The sequence below is a fragment of the Bombina bombina genome, chromosome 3 (assembly GCF_027579735.1).
Source record: "Bombina bombina isolate aBomBom1 chromosome 3, aBomBom1.pri, whole genome shotgun sequence".
Lineage (NCBI taxonomy): Eukaryota > Metazoa > Chordata > Amphibia > Anura > Bombinatoridae > Bombina > Bombina bombina.
Window position 1 is genome coordinate 31,639,450 of NC_069501.1, and position 16,783 is coordinate 31,656,232.

Genomic DNA, 16,783 nt, shown 5'->3' on the forward strand with positions numbered 1-16,783 from the left:
GACACGGATGAAGGGAGGAAGCAAATCAGGTCACCTAAACGGAAGGCACCACGGCTTGCAAAACCTTTCTCCCAAAAATAGCCTCAGAAGAAGCAAAAGTATCAAATTTGTAAAATTTGGCAAAAGTGTGCAGTGAAGACCAAGTCGCTGCCTTACATATCTGATCAACAGAAGCCTCGTTCTTGAAGGCCCATGTGGAAGCTACAGCCCTCGTGAAGTGAGCTGTGATTCTTTCAGGAGGCTGCCGTCCGGCAGTCTCATAAGCCAATCGGATGATGCTTTTAAGCCAAAAAGAAAGAGAGGTAGAAGTTGCTTTTTGACCTCTCCTTTTACCAGAATAGACGACAAACAGAGAAGAAGTTTGTCTGAAGTCTTTCATAGCTTCTAAGTAGAATTTTAGAGCACGGACTACATCTAAATTGTGTAGCAAACGTTCCTTCTTTGAAACTGGATTCGGACACAAAGAAGGTACAACTATCTCCTGATTAATATTTTTGTTGGAAACAACCTTTGGTAGAAAACCAGGCTTAGTACGCAAAACAACCTTATCTGAATGGAACACCAGATAGGGTGGAGTACATTGTAGAGCAGATAACTCAGAAACTCTTCTAGCAGAAGAAATAGCAACCAAAAACAAAACTTTCCAAGATAACAACTTAATATCTAAGGAATGTAAAGGTTCAATTGGAACCCCTTGAAGAACTGAAAGAACTAGATTTAAACTCCAGGGAGGAGTCAAAGGTCTGTAAACAGGCTTGATCAGAACCAAAGCCTGAACAAATGCTTGAACATCTGGCAAAACTGCCAGTCGTTTGTGCAGTAGGACAGATAAAGCAGAAATCTGTCCCTTTAGAGAACTTGCAGATAATCCTTTATCCAAACCTTCTTGTAGAAAGGAAAGAATCCTAGGAATCTTTATCTTATTCCATGGAAATCCCTTGGATTCACACCAGCAGATATATCTTTTCCATATTTTATGGTAAATCTTTCTAGTCCGGTTTTCTGGCTTGAACCAGAGTATCTATCACGGAATCTGAAAATCCACGCTTTGATAGAATCAAGCGTTCAATCTCCAAGCCGTCAGCTGGAGGGAGACCAGATTTGGATGTTCGAATGGACCCTGAACAAGAAGGTCCTGTCTCAAAGGTAGCTTCCATGGTGGAACCGATAACATATTCACCAGCTCTGCATACCAAGTCCTGCGTGGCCATGCAGGAGCTATCAAGATCACCGAGGCCCTCTCCTGTTTGATCCTGGCTACCAGCCTGGGAATGAGAGGAAACGGTGGAAACACATAAGCTAGGTTGAAGGTCCAAGGCGCTACTAGTGCATCCACTAGAGTCGCCTTGGGATCCCTGGATCTGGACCCGTAGCAAGGAACCTTGAAGTTCTGACGGGACGCCATCAGATCCATATCTGGAATGCCCCATAGTTGCGTCAACTGGGCAAAAATCTTCGGGTGGAGTTCCCACTTCCCCGGATGGAATGTCTGACGACTCAAATAATCCGCTTCCCAGTTTTCCACACCTGGAATGTGGATCGCAGATAGGTGGCAGGAGTGATTCTCCGCCCATTGTATTATTTTGGTCACTTCCTTCATCGCCAGGGAACTCCTTGTTCCCCCCTGATGATTGAGATACGCAACAGTCGTCATGTTGTCTGATTGGAATCTTATGAATCTGGCCTTTGCTAGCTGAGGCCAAGCCTTGAGAGCATTGAATATCGCTCTTAGTTCCAGAATGTTTATCGGGAGAAGAGACTTCCCGAGACCACAGTCCCTGAGCTTTCAGGGATTCCCAGACCGCGCCCCAGCCCACTAGGCTGGCGTCGGTCGTGACGATGACCCACTCTGGACTGCGGAAGCTCATTCCCTGGGATAGGTGATCCTGGGTTAGCCACCAACGGAGTGAGTCTCTGGTCTTCTGATCTACTTGAATCACCGGAGACAAGTCTGTATAATCCCCATTCCACTGTTTCAGCATGCACAGTTGTAATGGTCTTAGATGAATTAGTGCAAAAGGAACTATGTCCATTGCTGCAACCATCAATCCTACTACTTCCATGCACTGAGCTACGGAAGGACGAGGAATATAATGAAGAGCTTGACAAGCGTTTAGAAGTTTTGACTTTCTGACATCTGTCAAGAAAATCCTCATTTCTAAGGAATCTATTATTGTTCCCAAGAAGGGAACTCTTGTCGACGGAGACAGGGAACTTTTTTCTATGTTCACCTTCCATCCGTGAGATCTGAGAAAGGCCAGAACGATGTCTGAGTGAGCCTTCGCCTTTGAAAGAGACGACGCTTGTACTAGAATGTCGTCCAAGTACGGTACTACTGCAATGCCCCTTGGTCTTAGAACCGCTAGAAGGGATCCGAGTACCTTTGTGAAAATCCTTGGAGCAGTGGCTAACCCGAATGGGAGAGCCACAAACTGGTAATGTTTGTCCAGAAAGGCGAACCTTAGGAACTGATAATGTTCCTTGTGGATAGGGATATGTAGATATGCATCCTTTAGATCCACGGTAGTCATAAATTGACCTTCCTGAATTGTGGGTAGAATCGTTCGAATGGTTTCCATCTTGAACGATGGTACTCTGAGAAATTTGTTTAGGATCTTTAGATCCAGGATTGGTCTGAAAGTTCCCTCTTTTTTGGGAACCACAAACAGATTTGAGTAAAATCCCATTCCTTGTTCCGCCGTTGGAACTGGGTGTATCACTTCCATCTTTAACAGGTCTTCTACACAATGTAAGAATGCCTGTCTCTTTATTTGGTTTGAGGATAAGTGAGACATGTGGAACCTTCCCCTTGGGGGTAGTTCCTTGAATTCCAGAAGATAGCCCTGAGAAACTATTTCTAGCGTCCAGGGATCCTGAACATCTCTTGCCCAAGCCTGAGCAAAGAGAGAGAGTCTGCCCCCCACTAGATCCGGTCCCGGATCGGGGGCTACTCCTTCATGCTGTTTTGTTAGCAGCGGCAGGCTTCTTGGTCTGCTTACCCTTGTTCCAGCCTTGCATCGGTTTCCAGGCTGGTTTGGTCTGTGAGGTATTACCCTCTTGTTTAGAGGATGCAGAATTAGAGCCCGGTCCGTTCCTGAAATTACGAAAGGAACAAAAATTAGACTTATTCTTGGCTTTGAAAGGCCTATCTTGTGGGAGGGCGTGGCCCTTTCCCCCAGTGATGTCTGAGATAATCTCTTTCAATTCTGGCCCGAATAGAGTTTTACCCTTGAAGGGGATATTGAGCAATTTTGTCTTGGATGATACATCCGCTGACCAAGACTTTAGCCAAAGCGCTCTGCGCGCCACAATTGCAAACCCTGAATTTTTTGCCGCTAATCTAGCTATTTGCAAAGCGGCATCTAAAATAAAAGAGTTAGCCAACTTAAGTGCGTGAACTCTGTCCATAACCTCCTCATATGGAGTCTCTCTACTGAGCGACTTTTCTAGTTCCTCGAACCAGAACCACGCTGCTGTAGTGACAGGAACAATGCACGAAATGGGTTGAAGAAGGTAACCTTGCTGTATAAAAATCTTTTTAAGCAAACCCTCCAATTTTTTATCCATAGGATCTTTGAAAGCACAATTATCCTCGATAGGAATAGTAGTGCGCTTGTTTAGAGTAGAAACTGCCCCCTCGACCTTAGGGACTGTCTGCCATAAGTCCTTTCTGGGGTCGACCATAGGAAATAATTTCTTAAATATAGGAGGGGGAACAAAAGGTATGCCGGGCTTCTCCCATTCCTTATTCACTATGTCCGCCACCCGCTTGGGTATAGGAAAAGCATCGGGGTGCACCGGAACCTCTAGGAATTTTTCTGGAATGACCAGGTTGCCACAATCATCCAGAGTAGATAACACCTCCTTAAGCAGTGCGCGGAGATGTTCTAATTTAAATTTAAATGTCACAACATCAGGTTCAGCCTGTTGGGAAATTTTTCCTGAATCTGAAATTTCCCCATCTGACAAAACCTCCCTCATGGCCCCTTCAGATTGGTGTGAGGGTATGACAGAAAAATTATCATCAGCGCCCTCCTGCTCTTCAGTGTTTAAAACAGAGCAATCGCGCTTTCTCTGATATGCAGGCATTTTGGATAAAATATTTGCTATGGAGTTATCCATTACAGCCGTCAATTGTTGCATGGTAATAAGCATTGGCGCGCTAGAAGTACTAGGTGCCTCCTGCGTGGGCAAAACTGGTGTAGACACAGAAGGAGATGATGTAGAACCATGTCTACTCCCTTCATCTGATGAATCATCTTGGGCAACTTCATTATCTGTGACAGTACTGTCCTTACTTTGTTTGGACGCTTTAGCACAATTATCACATAATTTAGAAGGGGGAGACACATTGACTTTCATACATATAGAACATAGCTTATCTGAAGGCACAGACATGTTAAACAGGCTTAAACTTGTCAGTAAAACACAAAAACCGTTTTAAATCAAAACCTTACTGTCTCTTTAAATTTTAAACAGAGCACACTTTATTACTGAATATGTGAAAAAATATGAAGGAATTGTTCAAAATTTACCAAAATTTCACCACAGTGTCTTAAAGCATTAAAAGTATTGCACACCAACTTTCAGAGCTTTAACCCTTAAAATAACGAAACCGGAGCCGGTTACAGTTTTAACCCCTCTACAGTCCCAGCTACAGCCTTTGCTGCGACTCTACCAAACCCAGAGGGGAATACGATACCAAATGACGCCTTCTAGGAACTTTTCCAACTATTTTCAGGTCCTCACACATGCATCTGCATGTCTTGCTCTCAAAAACAATTGCGCAGTAATGGCGCGAAAATGAGGCTCAGCCTACAACTGGGAAGGCCCTTCCTGACTGGAAAAGGTGTCTAACATAGTGCCTGACGTTAAAAAACGTTCCCCAAGTTTATAAATGTGAAATACCAGCATAAACATGTATAAAATGCCCAAATAAAGCAATTGATTTTGCCCATAAAAGTGTCTACCAGTTTTATAGCCCATATTAAGCCCTTTATTCTGTTTGAGACTAAGAAAATGGCTTACCGATCCCCATGAGGGAAAAATGACAGCCTTCCAGCATTACACAGTCTTGTTAGAAATATGGCTAGTCATACCTTAAGCAGAAAAGTCTGCTAACTGTTTCCCCCAACTGAAGTTACTTCATCTCAACAGTCCTATGTGGAAACAGCAAAGGATTTTAGTTACTGTCTGCTAAAATCATCTTCCTCTCACAAACAGAAATCTTCATCCTTTTCTGTTTCAGAGTAAATAGTACATACCAGCACTATTTTAAAATAACAAACTCTTGATAGTAGAATAAAAAAAAACTACAACTAAACACCACATACTCTTAACCATCTCCGTGGAGATGTTGCCTGTTCAACGGCAAAGAGAATGACTGGGGTGGGCGGAGCCTAGGAGGGACTATATGGCCAGCTTTGCTGGGACTCTTTGCCATTTCCTGTTGGGGAAGAGATATTCCCACAAGTAAGGATGACGCCGTGGACCGGACACACCAATGTTGGAGAAATATACTGAATATAACATATATTGAAAATATACCAGATATGTGATTAAGCTTTTTTGAAGTACAAGTAGCATTGCACCAGAAGGATAGGTGTTAGTTGGAAGTTTGGCATCGTTTTATCAAGCTAAGCGCAGTGCCTTAGTATTTGAATGAATTAGCGAGTTCCACTGTGAAGGAAACCGTAATCATAAACAAAACGCCTACAAAACCTTACAGAACAAACAAATGAAAACTCCCACTATAGTTTACACTAACATGTTGCACATGCAATGAATGTTTTCCCACGTATCTGGCAGTTCTTGTTGAATGTGCGAGGTATCATGTATTGAGGACCTCAAAATACTATAGATGTTAAAGGGACAGTAAGCACCTTGTAATTACAAGACATTTCCTTTGTGCTGCTTTAGAACAACATATCAGCCAAGTGTTTTAAAAATAAATTAATATCATTTTTACTGAAATTATTTATCAATAACCAAACTCCAGCCACCATTTGCCTTATTTGGAGAAGCCAATCTGGACTTTAGCTGGCAGACAAAAAGGCTAGCTATAATGTTAGTATAGAGTGCATTGTTGTGCAGCTGATAAAGCCAATTAAGCATGCATATGTAGCAGGGTTAGCTTTTATAAGTCAGCAGGTGCATTTAAAGCTCTTACAATTGGTAATTGCAATGCTACGTCATTAAACACTACTAATCATTTTATATAAAAATCTCAAGGTATTTACTGCCTCTTTAACAATAGGAGCACCCACTATCTGCATTCTGGTAAATATATGTATGATCTCGCCTTTACAGACAGGTTCCTTGGTAATGTCACAGGTGTCATTATTCAGCAGGTAAATGAGCACTATTCACCATTAGTACAGTAATGCATGAGCTCGTGTATCTGCGCCAGTCTGCGGGCATCGCTCTCAGGGGACGGCTTCGGAAACTCCACAAGTCCCTTTAATGGAAGCTTTGCAAGCATCTCCTGCTCTATTGTCATCAGATCCAACGTCTTTGGCACCTGAAACAACAGAACAGAATCATGTGGGTCACATTCACTTTATAAACGGAGAGAGCACTTACCTACTAATACCTACAGCTGGGGAAAAACCTAATACAACAATAGCAGCACTTTTTATACCTTTCTTCATTTTCAAATTAGTTTCAATCATTTTCTTGAACAAGTAAATAAACTAAAATTGCTTAAGTTCAGTAATATATATATATACAAATATAATCTGCACCTCTAAAATGAAGGAAATCCAAAAAAGTAAAAATAAAAATAATGTTTATTATTAACAATTAAAAATACAAAAAAGCCATCAAATCAGTAGACAAAAACCACAGTCTGATGGAAAAGAGTGCTATATATAACAAAATGTAAGCTTACCTGATAAATGTATTTCTTCAAGATATGGTGAGTCCACGGGTTCATCTTAATTACTAATGGGAATATCACTCCTGGCCAGCAGGAGGAGGCAAAGAGCACCACAGTAAAACTGTTAAAGGGACACTAAACCCATTTTTATCTTTCATGATTCAGATAGAGCATGCAATTTAAAGCAACTTTCTAATTTATTCCTATTATCAATTTTTGTTTGTTCTCTTGCTCTCTTTATTTGAAAAAGCAGGAATGTAAACTTAAGAGCCAGCCCATTTTTGGCTCAACACCTGGGTAGTCCTTGCTGATTAGTGGCTTAATGTAGCAAACCAATCAGCAAGCGCTACCCAGGTACTGAACCAAAAATGGGCCGGCTCTTAAGTTTACATTCCTGCTTTTTCAAATAAAGAGAGCAAGAGAACAAACAAAAATTGATAATAGGAATAAATTAGAAAGTTGCCTAAAAGTGCATGCTCTATCTTGAATCATGAAAGAAAAAAAAATGGGTTTAGTATCCCTTTAAGTATCACTTCCTTACCCACAACCCCCAGTCATTCGACCGAAAGTAAATGGATAAAGGAGAGTAACACAAGGTGGGGAGGTGTCTGAGGTTTAGTCAAAAACTCTTATAAGGGGGGAACTTCCGGGTGGCGGCCATGACAGGTCGCAAAGTTATCAGCTCCTACAATCTATGAGACAAAGCTATGTGAAATCCCTTTTTCATCAATCCATCATATGCATCTTTCGAGATGAGGACATGCAACAAAGCAAGCTCTTTTACACCTTATCATCATTTCTGAAATGGAGATCATATTTAGCAAACCGGAGTGAATTAAAGGTTGCGGCCTTCCAACTAACTAACCCCCCGGCAGGGCATTGATTTGCCTTGTCGTTAAGAAGCAGTGAAACACCGCAAGACACTGCAAATCCTACTCGCTGCAAGGCACAATATGTTTTAGGAAAATAGAGAAAAAACATTGCTTGCCTAATTTTTGCCTGCTGTACCCTACAACTTATTCACTATGGAGATCCCTTTGAATTTTTTAGAGGAGCTGCGCAGCCTGCTTCAGGGCCATCACGCTACTTTAGAAGATGAACTTACTCTGGCATTTGATATTAGCAGAGATATTTTGTCCCGCAAGTTTACCAGCACCAAAATCAGCAAAGAAGAAGGAGGGGGTGTGGGCGTTTTGGGGCCCCGGCGCTCATGCCCTACTTCTAGTACCTCAGTGGATGACTGGGAGCCTGGGTACATGGACGCAATGGTGCTACCTGAATCAGACCTGAAGATAGCAACAGTGCTTACTGTGCGAACCTCCTGTGACTTACTCCGGATCTATGCAGACGCATTGCAAGAGCCCTGTTGCGAAGGACCGCAGAAGCGGGAAATTAAGGGGACTATCCGGCAATTGCGCCCACCGCAAAAACAAGATTGGTCGCAAACATCATACCTTTTTCCAGCTAAGTTGAGGCCATACAGATTCCTCCACGGTGCAACTCAATGTCGGCTGTCGCTAGCGAGGTTGAGTGTGCGTTATCGCCTCATGTGGGATCCGGGACCTCTATTCTCCAGACCTCTCAGGCATGGCAGTTGATGGTGACGGCATCATAAAATTAAATGGTCTAATTCTGCTGCTTGTGGTATGAGGTCCTTTAGATATATCGCTAACTCAAGCAGTTTATCCCTGCCCTATGTCTGTAAAAACTTATGAATATTAGCAATAGCAAGTGGACTCTTAGCCTATGTTACGCATTGCACACACTGTTTATCTCTACTAAATTTATGCTCCACTAAAAAGTGTTTTTTTGTGTTGCAATTAATATTAGCATGTGGACTCTTAGCCTATGTTAAGTATTACACACATAGTTTATCTCTTCTAAACTTATTTATTTTGCATCTCAATTTAGCCTGTTGTTAAGCATAAGTGAGGTACCACGCTAAGCATCATATGTGAGCCTACTGTATTATGGTATTGTATATAATGTGAACCACACTAAAAAGTTGTAGCTCCCTATGTGATATGCCATAAAAATCTCTTCACAATGACCCTGTTTCCTAATGCAGGCTGGTCCTGCAGCGATGGTGTTATAGTGAGAATTACAGGTTTACATATATTGGATTTCTCTAGCACTTTTGACTATTAATTATGTCCATGTATTAGCCACAAGCTTTCTTAGCACACACACCGATAGAATGGGGGTTCAGTCTGCTCCATATGGTTGGAAGTATATTTTACTGCTTGTTTTTTCAGTTTTACCATTGGAATATTAAGTACAACCTAATCAGTGTAATTAATATGTGTTTTAGGAGCAGTGTATACCGTATCTTACGTGCTACTATGGTACAGCGACTCACAAATAACCATTGAATCGTCACTTAATGCGACTTAGCCTCATTGATCACCACGCTATTAGTTTAACCCCCCCCTCTTATTCACGCAGCCATAGGGATTCCTAGACATGCAGATGTGCTCCCCGCTTATAAGGCTCAAAGGGACATAATACTCATATGCTTTAAAGGGACATAATACTCATATGCTAAATCACTTGAAACTGATGCAGTATAACTGTAAAAAGCTGATAGGAAAATATCACCTGAGCATCTCTATGTAAAAAAGGAAGATATTTTACCTCACAATTTCATCAGCTCAGCAGAGTAAGTTCTGTGTAAAAAGTTATACTCAGCTGCTCCCAGCTGCAGGTAAAAAAATTAAAAAAAATGAAGAAATGAACAGCAGCCAATCAGCATCAGCAGTGCTGAGGTCATGAACTCTTACTGTGATCTCATGAGATTTGACTTAACTCTCATGAGATTTCATAGTAAGCTTCCTTTACCTGATTGGTGAAATAATATGAGAGTGCACGATGCTAGTCCCTTCAGATGTCCCAGGACAAACACACTAAAATGCTGCTTAGAAATCCTTTACAATGGGAGGTGGCTACTGAGGAACTTTTGAGGTAAAATATCTTTCTTTTTTACATAGAGATGTTCAGGAGATATTTTCTAGTCAGCTTTTTACAGCTATGCTGCATCACTTTCAAGTGTTTAAACATTTGGGTATTATGGCCGTTTAAGCTATTACTAATTGTTAGTTATAATATGGGAAACAGTGTCCTATAACTAGCCTTTGAGAAATTATAGCATGCTCGCTAGTTTTTGAGGTTCATATGGGTGTATAAATTTATCCTCATTTCTTATTCATCTTCTAGTAGGGATCTCCAGATCCACGGTTGTATCCCATGTTAATAATAAGCATACTCTTACCAGTTAATGTCCTTTACATAATAAGTATTTGCACCTTGTTTATTGTGCCCTTTTTTCACAGCTATCAGATAGAAAGTAGAACTAAAAATAAAAATAGAAGTTCATCATATGAGACCCATGAGTGGTCTCTTGCAATTAGAGGGTGCCTCCTGTAGCATTGTAATCTCCTTATTAATAAGAGGTCCAAGAGTGGCCTCAAATATCGACTAGGAGGTATATAGATATGAAAGGCAAGCACTGCATATAATTCCACAATATGTCATTGGTATGTACTGTTTATTCTAATCTCATGTTGTCTGTATGTTTGTTATCAGTTATCCTATTGGTTCCTTTTTTTCTGTATCATTGATGACATAACATGTATGTATGCCTTTACCTGAACTTCAATAAAAAATCTAAAAAAAAAAAACAAAAACCTCAAACCTCAAAGACAAAAAGGGTGGGTCCGTGGACTCACCATATCTTGAAGAAATAAATTTATCAGGTAAGCATACATTTTGTTTTCTTCCTAAGATATGGTGAGTCCATGGGTTCCTCTTAATTAAAGATGGGAACCAATACCCAAGCTAGAGGACACAGATGAATAGGGGGGGATAAGAACAAGCATGCCTTTCTCCCAAAAGCTGCTTCAGCCGAGGCAAAAGTATCAAATCTGTAAAATTTGGAAAAAGTATGTAAAGAAGACCAAGTTGCAGCCTTGCAAATTTGCTCCATGGAAGCTTCATTTTTAAAAGCCCAAGAAGAGGCTACAGCCCTGGTGAAATGAGCCGTAATTCTCTCTGGAGGTTGCGTCCCAGCAGACTCATATGCCAGGCGAATCACACTTCGCAACCAAAAAGAAAGAGTAGAAGCAGTAGCTTTTTGACCTCTACATTTCACAGAAAAACAAACAAAAAGAGCAGAAGACTGCAAAAGTCCTTAGTCGCCTCCAAATAGAATTTAAGGGCACGAGCCACATCCAAATTGTGCAACAGACATTCTTTAACCGAAGAAGTCTTCGGAAACAGAGATGGAACAATGATCTCCTACTTAAAATTTCTGGTAGAAACAACCTTAGGAAGGAAACCTAACTTAGTATGAAGAACCGAAGAAAAATAAGATAAGGGGAATCAAACTGCAAAGCTGAGAGTTCAGAGACTCTCCGGGCAGAAAAAATAGCCAAAAGAAATAACATCTTCCAAGATAACAACTTAATGTCTATGGAATGCATTGGCTCAAACGGATCCTGCTGCAAAACTTTAAGAACACGATTAAGGCTTCAAGGAGGAGCAACAGGTTTAAACACAGGCCTGACAAAATGCTTGTACATCTGCCAAACGTTTATGTAACAAAACAGATAAGGCCGAAATTTGACCCTTTAAAGTGCTAACAAATAACCCTTTCTCCAGACCCTCCTGGAGAAAAGACAACATTCTTGGAATCCTAACTCTACTCCAAGAGTAGCCCTTGGATTCACACCAATAAAGGTATTTCTTGCCATATCTTATGGTAAATATTTTGAGTAACAGGCTTGCGGGCCTGAATCATGGTCTCAATGACCGACTCAGAGAGCCCACGCTTAGACAGAATCAAGCGTTCAATCTCCAAGCAGTCAGCTTCAGAGAAACAAGATTTGGATGAAGGAAGGGACCCTGAAGTAGAAGGTCCTTCCTCAAGGGTAGTCTCTACGGAGGTAGAGACGACATCTCCACTACATCCGCATACCAGATCCTTCGAGGCACAGCCGGAGCAATTGTTTGATACAAGCAATTACTTGTGGAAGTAGAGCAAACAGAGGGAATAGGTAAGCCATCCTGAAGTTCCAAGGAACTGCTAATGCATCTATCAGGAAGGCCTGAGGATCCCTCAACCTAGAGCCGTACTTTGGAAGCTTGGTGTTTTGATGAGATGCCATCAGATCCAACTCCGTTATCCCCCATTTGGAAGTTAACCTGAAGAACACCTCCGGATGGAGTTCCCACTCCCCAGGATGAAATGTCTGCCTGCTCAGGAAATCCGCTTCCCAGTGGTCCACTCCTGGAATGTGAATGGCAGAGAGACAGCAACTGTAAGCTTCCGCCCACCGAATGATCCGAGCCACCTCCTTCATGGCTAGGGAACTCTGAGTTCCCCCCTGTTGGTTGATGTAAGCCACTGAGGTTATGTTGTCTGACTGGAATCTGATGAACTGGGCCAAGGACAGTTGAGGCCAAGTCATCAGAGCGTTGTAAATCGCCCTCAACTCCAGAATGTAGATAGCAAGAGCGAACTCCTCCTGAGACCAAAGTCCCTGCACCTTAAAAGAGTCCCAGACTGCTCCCCAGCCCAACAGGCTGGCATCAGTGGTCACCATCACCCAGGAAGGTCTCCGAAAGCAAGTGCCTTGAGACAGGTGCTCCTGAGAGATCCACCATGGGAGAGAGTCTTTTGTCTCCTGATCTAGAACTATCTTTGGAGACAGATCCACGTAATCTCCATTCCATTGTCTGAGCATGCACAACTGCAGGGCTCTCAGATGAAATTGAGCAAATGGGACGATGTCCATGGAAGTCACCATCAGGCCAATTACTTCCATACATTGTGCCACTGAAGGATGCACCGCCGCCTGAAGGGACCGGCAGTAGGAAAGAATCTTTGCTATTCTGACCTCTGACAGAAACATCTTCATCAGAACGGAATCTATAATTGTCCCTAGGAAAACTACCCTTGTAGCTGGAACCAGGGAGCTTTTCTCCAAATTCAATTTCCATCCGTGAGAGCGAAGAAAAGACAGCAACATCTCCATGTGAGATGCTTCTTGAGGAAAAGAGGGCACTTGAACCAATATGTCGTCTAGATAGGGAGCCACCGCAATTCCCCTGTACCAGATCACAGCCAAGAGGGCCCCCAGAACCTTTGAGAATATCCTGGGAGCTGTGGCAAGGCCAAAAGGCAGAGCCACAAACTGGAAGTGATAGGCGAGAAAGTCAAACCTCAGGAACCTGTGATGATCTCTTTGAATGGAAACATGCAATTATGCATCCTTTAGATCTATGGTTGTGATGAACTGACCCTCTTGAATCAAAGGAAGAATGGTACAAATGGTCTCCATCTTGAAGGATGGGACTCTGAGGAATTTGTTTAGACATTTCAAATCTAGAATGGGCCGGAAGGTTCCCTCCTTTTTGGGAACCACAAACAATTTTGAGTAAAACCCCAGACCCTGTTCCAGTTCTTGAACAGGTGCGATCACTCTCAGAGAAGAGAGATCCTGAACGCATTTCAAGAATGCCTCTCTTTTTGTTTGGTCTGCAGATAATCTTGACAGGTGGAACCTGCCCCTGGGAGGGCAATTTTTTAATTCCAACTTATAACCCTGGGAAACAACGTCCACAACCCAGGGGTCTGGAACGTCTCTTATCCAGATCTGAGAGAACTGAGACAGCCTGCCTCCTACCTTATCCAGGCCTGAATCAGGGGCAACCCCTTCATGCTGACTTAGAGTCGGCCGCAGGCTTTTTAGACTGTTTTCCCTTGCTCCAAGATTTGGTTTCAAGGAAGGCTTGGTATTGTCCTGTTTTGATGTGGAAGAGGATGGTTTTCCTCTAAAATTTTGAAAGGAACGAAAATTACTCTGACGTCCCTTTGGTCTGGCCTTCTTATCTTGAGGCAGAAAAGACCCCTTTCCGCCTGTCATATCAGAAATGATTTCAGCCAACCCAGGTCCAAATAAGGTCTTCCCCTTGTAAGGTAGCGCCAGAAGCTTGACCTTAGAAGAAGCATTGTCTGACCTAGACTTCAGCCATAATGCCCTTCTGGATAAGACTGCGAAACTAGAAGCCTTAGCTCCCAGGCTAAGGACCTGTAGCACAGCATCAGCTATATAGGAATTGGCTAATTTAAGAGCCTTAATCCTATCCTGAATCTCGTCTAAAGGAGTCTCTTCCTGAAGAGAATCAGACAAGGCTTCAAACCAATAGGATGCTGCACTTGTCACCGTGGCAATACATACTACTGGTTGCCATTGGAGGCCTAAATGTACATAAATCTTTTTTAAGTAAGCCTCCATTGGATCCTTGGAAGAGCAACTATCCTCAATAGGAATAGCGGTTCTCTTAGCCAGAATAGAAACCTTGGGAACCGTATACCAAGGAGCCTTGATAGAAGTCTCCACCGGAAATATCTTCTTAAAAACAGGAGATGGAGTAAAAGCCACTCCTGGCTTCTCCCATTCCTGAGTTATGATCTCCTAAGCACGGTCTGGCACAGGAAAAACCTCAGAAGAGGAAGGAACATCAACAAAACTATTAAGTTTACTAGACTTCTTAGGAGTGACTACAACAGGAGTCTCTGAGTCGTCCAAGGTAGCTAAACATCCTTTAATAGTAACCGAAGGTGTTCAAGCTTGAATCTGAAAGAAACTCCTTCATTCTCAGAAAAAGGAATTATACTGTCCGAATCTGAGACCTCACCTTCAGAATGAGACTGATCCTCAGATCTATGAGGAACCTGAGAATCAGCACCTGGAACAGATACCTTATTATCTGAATTCTTAAATTTCCTCTTACGCTTTCCCTGAATTCTGGGAAATTCGGCAAGGGCTGCAGATACTGCTGAGGATACCTGTGCAGCAAGTTCTGCCTTTAAAAACACTCCACTGAGAATTAGAGAGGAACCTTAGGACACAGTGTGAGATGCCATAGAGGTTTGGGACGAAATAGGAGATGGCCCTGGTAATACATGGACAGCATCCTCCTGAGAGACATTAGGCTCCACATTAAGAAAAATGTCCTTTCCCTGTAATGTCTGTTTAACACAGGAGGAACAAAGTTGCATCTAAACACAACAAACATGGGTTCAACTGAGCGGAGTTCTGATCCATGTCAGACATGATTGCTCACACACCCCACAGACCACAGACGTCTATCAATTATATAGAATTAAATCAAAATAAATTATCTCACTGTTGAGAATTAGAAACTGAGTGCTATGGGGAAAAACAAACGTGAGCGCAATTGCTCTAACTAAACCTCCCTCCACACCTCAGTATACTGAGGTGCCTCCTTACCACCACTGCGTAGCAAGAATTCCTCCTCCAACTTCTTAGACCACTCTAGCTGAGACGATGGAGCCTCCGTTGCGAACGGGACATAGAAGAAAAGGCCGATCACGTGATAGGACGGAAGAGAGGCGTGAAAACCTCCTGCAGCGCAACAGTGAGGGAGGGACCGTAACTAAATGGTGTACTAAAAACAAGGTCCCCATTAAAACAGCACTCTCGCAATTAAGCGGATCACTTCTGTGATTGTAAAAAAACATAGTTATCAATATTTACCCTGTAGTGTCTTACAGTAAAAAACACATGCTTTGGTTAACCAAAACCCGAAGTTTGACAGTCTCTCAACCTCACCACTGTGCCTGCAGTCATGCCTTAGTGTTGCCCTTACACCAGGGTGAACTAATTTTTTTGTCCCCATAAGCTAGCAAGGTAATGTAGTCCTTGACCTAAATGCACATGTCTCCCACCTGGAAGAAAAGCACTTACCTGCTCTGCTGTCCGGCATGAAGGCAATCTCTAGGTATGGAAAGACACATCTCCCCACGGAGACCTAGAACAAAGGCAGATAAAGTAACCAACTTTGGTATCCCATACTAGGGCAGCAATGTTGGGAAAAAACGCAGCAAGCACATCTTTGCAAGTTCCCAACTGCTTTAAAGCCACCACAGCTCGACTGCAAAGACTAACGTGGGATACGGCTATACCGTAAAACTTGCTTGAAGTAATAAATCTTCTCAGAAATCAATTTTCTCATTAGACACCTAAACTTAACCACCTCCATGCACGAAAGGCAAAGAGAATGACTGGGGGTTGTGGGTAAGGAAGTTCTACTTAACAGTTTTACTGTGGTGCTCTTTGCATCCTCCTGCTGGCCAGGAGTCATATTCACAACAGTAATTAAGATGAACCCATGGACTCACCATATCTTAGGAAAAAAAAAAAAAAAATATATATATATATATATATATACACACACATACACACACTCACCGGCCACTTTATTAGGTACACTTGTTTAACTGCTTGGTAACACAAATTGCTAATCAGCCAATCACATGGCAGCAACTCAATGTATTTAGGCATCTATACGTGGTGAAGACGACTTACTGAAGTTCAAACCGGGCATCAGAATGGGGAAGAAAGGAGATTTAAGTGACTTTAAACATGGCATGGTTGTTGGTGCCAGACGGGCTGGTCTGAGTATTTCAAAAACTGCTGATCCACTGGGATTTCCATGCACAACCATCTCTAGGGTTTACAGACAATGGTCCGAAAAAGAGAAAACACAATTTATGCTTACCTGATAAATTTATTTCTCTTGTGGTGTATCCAGTCCACGGATCATCCATTACTAGTGGGATATTCTCATTCCCAACAGGAAGTTGCAAGAGGACACCCACAGCAGAGCTGTAATATAGCTCCTCCCCTAACTGTCATAGCCAGTCATTCGACCGAAAACAAGCCGAGAAAGGAGGAACCATAGGGTGCAGTGGTTACTGTAGTTTAAATTTAAAAATTACCTGCCTTAAAATGACAGGGCGGGCCGTGGACTGGATATACCACAAGAGAAATAAATTTATCAGGTAAGCATAAATTGTGTTTTCTCTTGTAAGGTGTATCC

The 16,783-nt window shown here is 42.4% G+C and overlaps 1 protein-coding gene across 1 annotated transcript in view; it reads right to left on the reverse strand.

The window, feature by feature from the left end:
* SPAG17 (sperm associated antigen 17) overlaps positions 1 to 16,783 on the reverse strand; it is a 783,114-nt gene that overhangs the window by 414,845 nt on the left and 351,486 nt on the right. Inside the window, exon 13 of the mRNA XM_053705129.1 lies at positions 6,370 to 6,520. Coding sequence (XP_053561104.1) covers positions 6,370 to 6,520 — 151 coding nt within the window. The remainder of the gene's footprint in view (positions 1 to 6,369; positions 6,521 to 16,783) is intronic.